The 14155-nt window shown below is 43.2% G+C and overlaps 1 protein-coding gene across 1 annotated transcript in view; it reads right to left on the reverse strand.

Moving 5' to 3' along the window:
- Window positions 1–1399: 1399 nt before the first annotated feature.
- The window catches only part of AFF3 (AF4/FMR2 family member 3), a 443373-nt gene continuing 430617 nt past the window's right edge, over window positions 1400–14155 (reverse strand). Inside the window, 5 exon segments of the mRNA XM_015561811.1 lie at window positions 1400–3561; window positions 6465–6688; window positions 6920–6969; window positions 9506–9599; window positions 11654–11725. Coding sequence (XP_015417297.1) covers window positions 3440–3561; window positions 6465–6688; window positions 6920–6969; window positions 9506–9599; window positions 11654–11725 — 562 coding nt within the window. The 3' untranslated portion in view covers window positions 1400–3439.

The following is a 14155-nucleotide window of genomic DNA, read 5'->3' on the forward strand; positions in this document are numbered from 1 at the left end:
ACATAAATCATTTAATGTAACATTTGCAACCTTAGAAAGGCAGACATATTTAATCCAAGTCAGTTTATAAATTCCAATTTCACATGGATTAAAAACTGCAGATAAATTAAGTCACAATAATATCCTGTACATGCATTAAGGCTGGTGACTGCTAAAGTCTCTTGGGTATCTACAAACAGGAAATCACACACAGATTACTGGGTCTGAAGAGTGTCTACATCATTAAAAAAATCTTGCTTTTTTTTTTTTTTTGGTGATACAGATTTCAACAGTAACTCTGGAAAACTGTGAAAAATGTTGTTTAAAAATATATATGTATATACTACTGCACAGTTTCAAAGATGTGATTCATAAATAATGTTGGTTGCACTGATTAATTTTATAACAATTACCGTACTTCCAAGGTGATGCGAACACGCAGTGACTTACACTCAATGTTAGGCACTAGTCATACCCTTCAGGTGTACTACAGTCTCATGGTAGCTGTATTGTACATATATATTTTTAAATGTATGCATTTATACAAACTGTGTATCGTATGCATGGGATTTCAGAAATGTACACATCACTGTTATATAATACACGCATCAGTGTTGCACACACTGGGGTAAGTTTTAGTGCAGGGAGTCTCATTGCATTGCGTTCTATGCGTTCAATCTAGTACACAATTTGTCAGCTTTTCAGATTATTTTTCCAGTACATTCCTCATTAGATCATGGGCCCGAGTTTCCATTTGTAATTGGAAAGTTTCCAGAAATATGTTTTAACCAAACCTCTCTTTCCAGGCACAACTCTGCACATAAGTCTGATCTGTGTAGAGCAGTCACAAATCCCACATGTTGATCGGGAATGCATTTGATTACATTGTGATAAAGGGTGGCATCCGTTCAGGTCACGGAAGGATAGGTCAGTTTATTTGTGCTGAAGGGCTAAGGAAATATGCCTCCATACAGAAAGACATAATAATGGACAGTACATGTTGAAACAGGAGAGTCACTAGAAGGATAGACATGAGGCTGTGAACAGTGGTTGCTTGGGGGTGGGGGGAGATTGGGGTGGGACTTACTACTTCTACTTTCTACGTTTCCGTGTTGTCTGAATTTTTACATTGAAGCATGTATTGCTCTTATAATCAGAAAATGCAAGAAATATATTTCTACTTTGAAAAAAACTAAACAGTTATGAATGACTTTCACACGCAATAAGAAGCTGGCTCCTTACCATAATCATCTCTCCCAAGCTCACACACACTGCCCCATCGTGCTCCACGATGAAATGAAAGGCCACCCCCACAACGACAGGTTTTGTTGGGAAACATGGTCTTCAAAACACTGGTAAAACGCCAGAGGCCACCTGTGTGTGTAGATGGGGCTTCACGGGTAGCACACCACGTAGATACCGCACAGGCCAGCAGAGCACCTGGGGACGCACCTGAGGGCCACCCCTTATGTGAGAGTTCTAACATTTCAGCGGAATTCAGCAAGAGCAAGCAGAACTAAGCCTCAGTCCTCCAAACAAACAAACACACCCCACACACCAGTTCACAATTTCTTAAGTTAGACTGAAATTCCCAACATGAATGGGATCATGAACTCCACCCACAAGGTCTAGCGAGAGGGTGTGACAAACCCCTTGGTTGGATAAAAGTAAAACAAACTCTGTGAGCAGTGCAGATGCTTGAAGGCCAAAGTCAAATGCCAATTTCATAAGCCCTTCACTTGCTCTTTCTAAGTTAATTTCGGGTCACCATGCGCACAGATCAATCATTTGTACAGTTTTGAAAGGGTGCTGAGAGCTAGGGAATTACAGCAATCTTACTTCCACTATCCATCAGGCTGACAATGTCAACATCGAAACTGGACCAACTGACCGTTGGCGAGAGCACACGAGTATCTGTTATAAATGCTGGGCGTCATTGCCCCCTGGAGGGGGGGGCGGGGTGCTCCGTAAACCGCACTGCCGTCTTTCTCAGACCAGCCTGGTGCAATATGGTCAAGTGAGAGGCCTCAGGGACAATGTTTTTGTTTTTAAAATATGGCAAAGTACATCCTTTTTTTCCCCAGAAGCTTTTCTTTTTAAGCAATAATTTTATATCCAAATATATTTAATAAGAAGACTAAATCTAGGACATGACAGGGGACTATAAAATAAACAAGTTTCAGACAAAAACTGTAAACAGGTGTCAAAAAATTAAAATGTAAACTTAATAAAAAAAAAAAGAAAAGAGTTAAGGGCGAGATGTAAACATACCAGACACAGAGGACATAAGCGTGACGTTCTGGGGTTGCTACCCCAAACAGCACCGCGGCCGAGGCAGGAAGAACGCACCCTGCGCGGTAAGCAGCCAGCTAACCAGAGCCCCACACGTGCCCCCGTTCAAAACGCATTAACGTGGCACATCCTGCAGGAGGCCTGAGAGCATCAGACATCGTCAGGAGCACGAGGCTCTCAGCCCGGTAAGCAACACACACAGGCTCCCAGTGAAGGGGCAATCGGGGTAGCATCCTGATTTGGCCAAGACGTTTGTAAGAAAGCTATCATGGAAAGAAAAGGCTTAAAAAATCGCCACATTTAGAAGACTGACGAGTGCCGCAAGGCTCCCCAGCCGCGTGCCACAGAGTCAGGAAGGAGAAACGCCTGTGCAGGGCGGGCTTGTTGCAGGTGCAGGAGGTTCCAGTTCCTGACCAGGCTCCCAAACGCAGCCATGGCTGCCTGCGTGCTGGCTGGCTCGCTTCCAAAAGCACCGAGTTCTCACCGAACATCTGCGCCAGGTTCAGACCACGATGGGGGCAGGGCAGTTGATCCATTTGCTCACCACGCATTTAGCCGATGATAAAGTTGGATGGAAGGGGCGAGTAGTAAATGAAAGGCAGGGCATTGGGTAACATGCAACCTAGTAAACATCCAGCAAAACGTGACTGACGTTCATTATTCAATTGCCCATGAACACGTACAACCAGAGGGTAAGTGGGGATAGTACATCAACACTGGAAGTCAACAACGTAAGGACTAGGTCGTCTTCACTGGCAGGCAGGCTGCTGGTGTGCTGCACCTGTGAACTCACAGCGAGATTTTGGTTGAATGTTCTAAAAAGTCATGGTTTAGCTTTGAAGTAGGAAGTGTGTGTGTGTGTGTGTGTGTGTGTGTGTGTGTGTGTCTATGTGTGTAAGTGTATTTCCTCTAATCAGAAACCTCTGACCACTTTGTCTAGCCTGGGATTATGGAAACTAGACAAAGAAAATAGGTTTTAACAGCTGTGTGTCGTACACACACACACACACAGGCACACGTGCCCTGGGAAAAGACCATTGTTCGAGGCTAAGAAAATATTCACTGGGTTTTGATAAATGCTGTGGCTGGGAATGTCAGTAGCACAGTGTCCAGAAACATTGAGCTGTCCACGGAGGTGGGAGCACAGTGCGGCCGCAGGGCGCGGTCCCTACGGCAGGTGGGCGCTGTTCCGCAGCCAGTGCAGGCCCTGCTGGGAGTACTGGACGAGGTGCTCCATGCTGCTGTGCAGGGTGACCGGCCCCATGAGCAGATCCAGGTCGTTGAAGAACTCTAGGGGACAGACAGAGTGGTTAGAGCGCCACACACGCTACCTGTGCTACCCTGGGACCCAAGTGACTTAAGAAGAAACTCCACTCGTGGCCCCAGGTAGGCAAGTTTCTCTGTTTCATCATGCGACTTCAGCATCCCACTGAACGGAATGAAACACAAAGGTCCAGAACTCAGACTTTTATCCAAATAGTCACTCTACGGGCAATTTTTAATTCAAATGAGTAACATTTACTTAGCCCAGGGGTGGGGAACCTCGTTTCTGCCAAGGGCCATTTGGATACTGATACCGTCATTCTCTGGCCACACAAAGTTATCAACTTAAAAATCAGCCTGCTGCGTTTAATAAACTCACCCCTAATGCCCTGGCAGGGCCAGACCAGGTGATTTTGCCGGCCTTGGCCGGATGTCCCCCCCACCCCTCCTTGACTTAGCCAAACAGCAAAAACCCTGACTTCCTCAGGACATTCTCCTGGAGCAGCAATACTTCCCACTCTGGGCGTGGGCTGTGTCTCTTGCCCTCCCCCTCGACCCAGCTGTGGCGTGTGCTGCACTGACACGAGTCCCACGGAGGAGGCTCCAAGCTCCAGGCAGCAAATCAGAGGCAGCTGTGAACAGCTCTCAGTCCTTGGACTTGCTCTGGGCTGGTCCTTCCATTAAACATGTACTATGTGCCAAGGCCCTGTGCTAGGTGCAGCAGAGTAGATAGGGAGTGTGCCAAGAGATCACAGCTGAGTGGCCGGGAGGGACAAGTACATCCACAGGGCTGCTATGCCATCGTCGTAACTGGATCACGGAGCAACACTCCTTCAAAAGAAGTGCCTCGGAGACGTTTTCAGAGGTGCTCATATGCATACATGCTGAATGAGGGCCTGCTGGGAGGCCAGGGAGGGGTGAGGGAGACACCAGGTCCATGTGGCTGGGAAGGTAGCCACGCAGGGACCGGAGCAGAACCGGGAGGGGATCTGGTCAGAAAAACAATACTGACTTCCCATAAGACATGTGCCCCTGGGCCCTCATGGAGGAGCCGTCGAGTAGGCTGCTGCCAGTGCAAGAGCTGGCCTGCTCAGGATGTCCCAAACTGGCCATATACATTTTTATACATTTGTCCTTCTGTTTTGTCTACTTGGGACACCCTCCCCACTCCATCTCGGCTACTCAACTACTATTTGCTTTTCAAAATCCTGTTCCATGCTGGCTTCCCAGTGGATTTTCAGGGTCAGCACCTCAGGGCTGCATGTCACACGCTACCTGGCTTTCTCATCAGTTTCATGAGCTCAGGCCCCACTGCCTATCCATGCTGTAACTTCCTCATCACATTGTGGACAGCCCGGTCTTGTCCTCAGAGGCTTTACGCTGTCATGGCACCAAATGTACATTCAATGACTAAAAAGTGACCTCATATTTGCACTTTCACCTGAGTAGTAAGTTGGTATAATCATTTGGGAGAAAAATTAACAATATATATACCAAGATATCTATATATATAAAAGCCAAGTGACTGGAATGACCAGTCACTATGAAGCATACTGTGGCAGCCAACCAGCCTGATCAGGGCCCTGATCGGCCCCCCATCCTCCCTCGGCCCAACCCTCCTGCCGACCCGGCCCTAATCAGCCCCCATCGGGGCGGGTGGCCTGACTCCACCCATGCACGAATTCATGCACCGGGCCTCTAGTATCACAATATAGATCTTAAAAAAATGTATACCTGTTGACCCCAAAATTCTACTTCTGTAACTCCTTCCTATGAAAATAATAAAAAATATGGAAAAGGACTTACGCAAAACTATTTATCATAACCTTATTTGTAATAGTGGAAAAAATTGGAAATAACCTAAATGTCCAACAACAGGGGGATGGCCTAAGAAATCATACTTTATGATTGTATAACCACTGTTCTGACAATATTATAGAACCAACATAAAGGGTGTTTTTGAACTAGTTAGTAACACGAGAAAATTCCTGATATACTATTAAACAACAACAACAACAAAACAAAACAGGACACAACACTGTAGATATACTATGGCCTTATTTTGGCGAAAATCACACATATTTGGAGGAGACTAGAAGAGACTTCAGTAGAATGTTAACAGTAATTATTTCTTGGTGGTACAATTACTGATGATATAAAAATCTTTCTTTCCTCTACAACAGTTTTCTGTACTTTATAAATTTAGCCACAATAAACATGCACTCTGTTTATAATCAGTAAAAAAGAAAATTTAAAAAGAAATGGAACTTATTGCTTCATGTAAACACTTTTTTTTTCAGTTGTAAGCAGCTATCACTTAAAAAGCCAGTAACATTCACACTCATTAATTCATTCATTCAATATTTCAGACCTCAACTGTGTTCTGGGCTTGGTGAAGGTCTTAGGAATACAAAGTCGGATGAAACAGAGTCTATCTTCAAGGAGCTCACTGTCAGCAGGGAAAAGAACATGTGTGTGCACATCTATGTCTGTATCTACAGATCTGTATCTTTGCACATTACTTGTGTCTTTATCATCTCTACTAGAGGCCCGGTGCATGAATTTGTGCACAGGTGGGGTCCGGCTGGCCCATCCTGATCAGGGCTGACCCTGATCAGGGGCAGGGCCAGCTGGGGGGAGGGACTGCGGGTGGTTGGCTGGCTTCCCCCCCAACCCCCCATCACACTCTAGGTCGAGGGGACAATTTGCATATTAGCCTTTTATTATATAGGATGTGGAATCTTCCACAGTGAAGATAAAGGTGGGTTAAGGCCCGAGTGAGGGGAGAGGTTGGGAAGTTTCACGCAGTAGGTGACAGCTTCTAGGATTTCTTCTTCGGGAAATGATGACAACTTGTGTGGTGACGCCCAAGGTCAGGTTGTGTCCCTGAGCTGTGGTCAGGCATGCACACCCCCCCCAAGGGCACACACCTCGGTTTTCCTTGGCCAGGTTGTCTGCCATCTCCCAGTAGTCGTAGCTGTGGAGAATGCTGTTGGTGATGCTGACGTGATTGGCTGCCATCTGGTGGATGCGCTGTGGGATGCTGACGATGGTGGAAGGGGACAGGGCGCTGGTATTGGAGAGGCTCCCCTGAGATCCCACGGAGCTGGTGGGGGAGGGGTTGGGGGACATGGGGGATGGGGTTCCAGTGCTCCTGGAAGGGGAGAGCAAGAAAAGCCAGGTGGAGAGGCTGGTTCCCGGTGAGGCGGGCCAGCCCCAGGGCACCGTAAGCAAAGTAGCACACTGCCCAACACCAGGCAGTGCCTCGTTTATCGCCTTTACTATGGAAAAATGAACTTACTCACACATGTAATAACTTAGTCAATAGAGAAATTAAAAAAAATGCTGAATGAGAAAAAAAGAAAAGAAGGAAAAATGAACTTACTTTCCACCGGCTCCCCATGGAGATGGGGCTTGGGCAGCTTTAGATGAATTCTGCAGGAAAATAGAAACATGGACAGTGAGCCATCTGCATAGGTTTACAGAGCTGACAATAACATGCTCTCAGGTGATGGCTGAGATTAGTAATGGCTGACATTGCAGAGAAAATGCAGATTCCCAGAAATGAATCTGGGAAGTCGCAAATCCTAGGCTACTGGCTCCCTCTCTGAAACCCAGTGGGGACAGCTGCCTGGCCTGCTGGGTTCCACAATTGGCTAAAGCCAAGAGCTTATCCTGTAGCCTGGGATTTCATGCACCAAATGCAATGTATCAAATTAAATCATAATCCAGAGGGTCTGCTGAATCCTGAGCCAGTTTAACTTTTCACCTGAAACTAGCTTAATTTTTCTGAAAAAGAAAAAAGACCAGACCTCCCGTCCCCCATGAGAACACCCCATATTGAAATGTAGGGCATATCTGCAGGAACCGTTGGCATACATTTCATGCCTGGAAATATGAGACATCAACTTGTATTATTTTAACTTATGAGACTTAAAAGTATTTCTCTTAAAGAAAGTTCCTCTTAAATATTTCTAAAAGGACAGATTTAAATATATTCCCTCGACAGGTAGGGTGTTCAAAAATTCTGATTTCCTGAATATCCTGACTGGGGAGGATATGTTTCCCAAGCCAGTTGACTGCATCGGGCATTTACAAGAAGTTCTGCCTTTTGTGAGGGAAGTTCCTAAACATACAGACAGACCCTCTCTGAGAGCCAACGATGACTTCTGGGACCTCCGTCTATGGCCGGTTAGAGGGAAGAGGTCTCTATACGCTGGTGTGAGCTTCCCTCCGTCCCTGGCCTGTTAGAGGGAAGAGGTCTCTATATGCTGGTGTGAGCTTCCCCCTGTCCCCGGCCTGTTAGAGGGTTAAGAAGTCTCTACAATGCTGATGTGAGTTTTCCTTCCCGAGACAAGAAAACAGCCTTGGGTGGCTCCCTAGACACAAAGCATTGCTTTTGGTTAAAAAGAACTTCACGAAGTGGAGACTGCGTTTTAGACTCCAGTGGGGGTGCTATCAAGATGGTAGAAGGGGCCTTGTATGTGGCAACTGTCAGTTGCCGTCAGGCCTCTTCCACGGCCACCAGGCCCCGTGACTGTTAAAACACAGGGAACAAAGTCCTCCGTTCAGACAGCTCTGTACCGATAAAGCAGTCACTGCGGACAATTTGTCAGTGTTACCTGAAGGTCCATAATCGTGGGACTTTAAGGAGCATTTAAAAAGCCCTTGATTAAGGGTGACTACCGGGAACTCCTGGAGGGGAAACTCTGCTTTTAAGTGTGTCCTCTCTGCATTGCGCACACACTCAGGACTGTATACGGACACTAAGAACTTCTTGTATTCCTTCAAGTTCTGTGGTAACCGCTGTGGCCTGCAGAGTTCAGATTCCTTCTCAGTGAAGCATTTTTCTCGATTTGTAATAACTCTCGTTAGTATTAGTTCTTAGATTCTAACATTTTTAAAATGACTTACCTTGACCTTAGGTGCCCAAAATAAAGGGAAAGGCTTAATGTTAGCCAAGACTGTTCCCTTCTTGGCTTAGCACCTGGTTACTCCTCAGGCACGACCAGGAAGGGGGTGGCACGCTGCATACAGCCCGCGGACCCCAACTCAGCCTGGTCACCAGAGAGAATCTCTAAGTGGGGCTGGGGATAAAGAATCTAAAACAGCCGTGGGCAAACTACGGCCTGCGGGCCGGATCCGGCCCGTTTGAAATGAATAAAACTAAAAAAAAAAAAAAAGACCGTACCCTTTTATGTAATGATGTTTACTTTGAATTTATATTAGTTCACACAAACACTCCATCCATGCTTTTGTTCCGGCCCTCCGGTCCAGTTTAAGAACCCATTGTGGCCCTCGAGTCAAAAAGTTTGCCCACCCCTGGTCTAAAATGACGGTGGTGCATGGGTTGGTGGAGGTAGAGGTGGTGTAATTTCTTGTTCCTATAGACAGATAGACAGTAGAGTGGCCCCAAATCTCAAATTAATTATTACTTCAAGTCTACATCACAAAAGTGTTTTTGTTTTATTTTCCCAGTGAAAATGATTTCATTTGCTGAGATAGATAAAAGTTCTATCTTTGTGTTTACATATTGCTAGTGCCCCTGAGTTCCAAAAAGCCATTTCTTACCATTTTATTTTTATTTATTTATTTATTTCATTTCTTACCATTTTAAATAACACCGTCATCAATAAATAAAGTAGCTACTGGAATTAGCTAAGATGTTCTAAGTAGTTACTTCCAAAAGGAAGAAGCTTGAGGTGCACATGAGGAATCTATGTGAAATACCAAGATGCATTTCCTACGACACGGAAGTGGGAACTCAATCTCCTTTCCCTGGGGGCCATCGGAATGCCCGGGCTCCGGGCAGGGGGCTCTCAAGGCCATGCTTAGCCCTGCGCACCACGAACATGTCACAAATGGGTCAGAAGGCTCCTCTATTCAAAGCAATGGATCCTGTCCTCAAAACGTCCCTGGTAGGGAGACAACTAAATACGGGGAACCATGTCCCCCGATAGCCAGACAGTACCTTGAAATAGTCGATAAGTGCTTTTGAATACTTGACAGCGTGATCCCTTTTGAGTCGAAACATCCGCCAGTACAGGAGAGCCAGGCATCGGTAACTGCAGGGAAGAAGAGAGATGAGCCCTGCAGGCATGGGTGTGTCCTGTGCAAACAAGACTTTTCAAAAATCTTTTTTTTTTGTTTGTTTTTTTTTAATCTGCACCCGAGGATATTTTTCCATTGATTTTTAGAGAGAGTGGAAGAGAGAGGGAAAGACAGAGAAACATCGATGTGAGAGAAACACATCGATTGGATGGCCAAAACATGAGCCCTAACCAGGGCCCGGGCAGGGGAGGACCCTGGAACCAAGGTATGTGTCCTTGACTGGAATCGAGCCCAGGACACTTTGGTCTGCAGGCCAACGTTCTATCCACTGAGCCAAACCAGCTAGGGCTCAAAAAATCTTCTTGTTCCAAGTACTCAATATTTATATCCTGATTTTATGTACAATATACATACATACATGTCTGTAAGTGTCTGATCTTCCTTTTGGTCAGAAGGTATACTTCAAAATTTCAAGGGGTTACTCCATAAATGCATTTGCCATCAGGTCATTGGTTCTCAACCTGTGGGTCACGACCCCTTTCACAGGGATTGCCTAAGACCATCCTGCATATCAGATATTTACATTACGATTCATAACAGTAGCAAAATTACAGCTATGAAGTAGAAACGAAAATAATTTTATAGTTGGGGGTCACAACATGAGGAACTGTATTTAAAGGGCCAGAAGGTTGAGAAACACTGCATCAGATCATTTAATAATAGCTTTATTGCTTTGTTGGGGTACATGGCTGGCCATTTCTTCTGCCACCACTAGAGGACAGTGTCTCTCCATGGAGGAGTGAGGAAGCTGCAGCTCATAGCTTTCACTGCTTAAGGGGAGTTTTTTGGGGTAGAGTGACCTCACTCTGATTTCCCTCTGACACCCTGGACTTCCGGCACCAGCGGTGTTGCTGAAAGAATAACCATCCACCTGTGTTTATTCCTTTACCTTTAAACTATTTTACTCAATTGCAATTAGTTCAAATAAAGGAAGAGATATGTTTTTTTATAAATAGTAAAAACTCTATGCTGAGAATAGTCGGTCTATTTTATTATTTACATATTAGTAACCTTCTATGATGCCAATTACTAATCATAATTAATTTATTAACCCTAATATGAAATTTAAAGTTTGAAAAGAGTGCAGAAAGCATTTCCGAGAAATGCTTTTTTTGCTTGGTGCTTTTTTTGCTCTTTTGCTTGGTGCTTTCCACTCATAATTATTGGCTAACTCGGGTGTGGTGTTGACCTGGGAGATTACCAACATACCCAATACAATATAACGGTCTCTTCTTAGCAGATCAAACTCCAGATGATGTGATGTTGCTAAACTATGTGAGGCCCTCTTTTATCGTGTATGTTGCTGTTATTTATTTATTTATTTATTTATTTTTGAGGCTCAATTGTCCACTGCAGATCAGGGAAGGAAACCTTTGGGGGCAAACATTTTGGATCCCTGTCACTGAAGGAACAAATAGAGAGGTGTCTTGTGATTTGTGGGCGTGGGAGGAGGTGTACTGAGAAGATGTCACAGGGAAATTACTATTATAATCACATATTCATTATTAGTGTAATCGTTATAGAAATAAAAACCTATTAATGTTGGTTAACATTTTACAAGGAAAGCTTTTATTATCAAAGTGTAATGAGCCGCTCCTCAGTTTAATGTGTTGAGGTCTTGAATGCGTCATCTTCATTCACTCAGACTAATCCCATGTGTAAAGAGATAGATGAATTATTTTGATTGCAACTAAAATGTTCAACACAAGAGAAATTACATTTGGCACAATTCACATTCAAATCATTAAAACACAAACCTACCTGGTTTTAACACACACACACACACACACAAAAAAAAAGCTATCCTTGCTTAATGGACCTGTTGATTTTCAATACCTGAGTAGGCACCTCTTGGCTGGCAAAGCAATGGGTGGGCTCTCTCTGGCCACCAGTGGACTTGCATTTGGTTTTGCATGTCAGAGGCACTAGAAAAACATTGTGCTCCAGCACCTGGTTTACCAATGACCACATACAGGCTGGGCGTTTTAAGCCGATACGATGCACTCACCATAACGCAGCCAGCTGTTTATCCTCTGGTGTGGCATTGGGGCCTGAGTGGGTCTTTAGTCTCATAGCATACCTAGAGGAAAATAAAACAAAACCAAAGAAATTTTTAAAAGTTTTTATTAAATTTATTGGGGAGACGTTGTTTAATAAAATTATATAAGTTTCAGGTATACAATTCTCTAATAGAGCATCTGTATATTGTACTGTGTGTTCAACAACCCAAGTCAAGTCTCCGATCACCACTGAACCCCACCTTTCGCTATGTAATCACCATACTGTTTTCTGTGTCTATGGGTTTCTTTTTTGCTTAATCCACCTTTTTCACCCAGCCCTGCAACCCCCCTCCCTCTGACAGCTCTCAGTCTGTTCTCTATGAATCTGTTTCTATTTAGTTTATTTACTTTGTTCATTAGATTACACATATAACTGAGATCATATGGTATTTGTCTTTCTCTGACTCACTTATTTCACTTAGTGCAATACTCTCCAGGTCCATCCATGTTGTCACAAAAGGTAAGATTTCCTTCCTTTTTTTATGGCCAAGTAGTGTCCCCTTGTGTAAATATACCATAGCTTTTTGTTTTTTTATCCACTCATCCACTGATGGGCACTTGGGCTGCTTCCAAATCTTGACTATTGTAAATAGCAATGCATTGAATATAGGGGCATATATTCTTTAGAATTAGTGTTTCAGGTTTCTTCGAATATATTCCCAGAAGTGGAATTGCTGGGTCACAAGGCAGTTCCAGTTGTAATTTTTTTTGGAGAAAACTCCATACTGCTTTCCATAGTGGCTGCACCAATCTGCATTCCCACCAACAGTGAACAAGGGTTCCCTTTTCTCCACATCTTCCACAACACTTGTTTGCTGATCTATTGGTGATAGCCTTTCTTACAGAAGGTGACATCTCATTGTGGTTTTAATTTGCATCTCTCTGATGATTAGTGACGTTGAGCATCTTTTCTTATGTCTTTTGGCCATCTGTATGTCCTTTTTGGAGAAGTGTCTATTGTGATCCTTTGGCCATTGTTTAATTGGACTGGTTGTTGTATTAGTGCTGAGTTGTCCAAGTTCTTTATAAATGTTGGAAATTAGTTCCTTCTCAGATGTATCATTGATGAATATGTTCTCCCATTCAGTACCTTGTCTTTTCATTTTGTTGAGGGTTCCTTTTGCTGCACTAAAACTTATTAGTTTGAAGATTCCCACTTGTTTACTTAATCTTTTGTTTCCAGAAACATTGATCATTTACCTCCGGTATGTGTCCCAGCTATGTATCAACCCTGCAACCTAGGTATGTGCCCTGACCAGGAATTAGACCTGCAGCCTTTTGTTGTATGGAATGATGTGCCAGTCAACTTACCCACCTGGCAAGGGCTTACATTTAAGTCTTAATCCATTTTGAGTTTATTCTTGTGTATGGTGTAAGAAGGTGGCCTAGTTTCATTTTTTTTTTGCACGTATCTATTCAATTTTCCCAACACCATTTATTGAATAGACTATCTTTACCCCATTGTATGTTCTTTCTTCTTTTGTCAAATATTAATTGACCATAAAAATGTGGGTTTACTTCTGGGCTCTACTCTTTTCCTATGATCTATATGTCTGTTCTTATGCCAGTACCATGCTAATTTGATTACTATGACCTTATACTATAGTTTGATATCAGATAGCATGCTTTCTCAAACTTTGTTCTTTCTCAAGATTGCTATTCAGGTCTTTTGTGATTCCATATAAATTATTGGAATATTTGTTCTAGTTATATGAAATATACCATTGGTATCTTGATAAAAATTGCACTGACTCTGTAGATTGCATTAGGTAGTATGGACATTTAAGTTCTAGTAGTTTTTTGGTGTTATCTTTAGAGTTCTCTATACTAGTGCACAGTATCATGTCATTTGCAAATAATGACAATTTTACATTTTCTTTTCCAATTTGGATGCCTTTTAATTCTTCTTATTGTCTGACTGTTGTGGCTAGGGTTTCCAGGACTATGTTGAATAACAGAGGTGAAAGCAGACATCCCTGTCTTGTTGTAGATCTTAAGGGAAATGCTTTTAGTTTCAGTCCATTGAGTATGATGTTGGCTATAGATTTATTATATATGGCCTTTATTATGTTGAGTTATATTCACTCTATTCCCTCTTTAATGAGAGTTTTTATCATAAATCATTGCTGGATGTTGTTCAATGCTTTTTCTGTATCTATTCATATGATTATGTGATTTTTATCCTTCATTTTGTTTATGTGGTGTATCACGTTTATTGGTTTGTGCATATTGTACCAACCTTGCATCCCCAGAAGAAATACCATTTGATCATGATGTATGATCTTCTTAATGTATTGCTGGGTCTGGTTTCCTAATATTTTGTTCAGGATTTTATCATCTATGTTCATCACAAATATTAGCTTATAATTTTCTTTCTTTATAGTTTCCTTATATAGGATACACGTGTTCCTCTTTCTCCTTCTCCTTTTTTTTTTTTGAAATTAGGAAAA

This window comes from Myotis davidii, unplaced genomic scaffold (assembly GCF_000327345.1).
Source record: "Myotis davidii unplaced genomic scaffold, ASM32734v1 scaffold1011, whole genome shotgun sequence".
NCBI lineage: Eukaryota > Metazoa > Chordata > Mammalia > Chiroptera > Vespertilionidae > Myotis > Myotis davidii.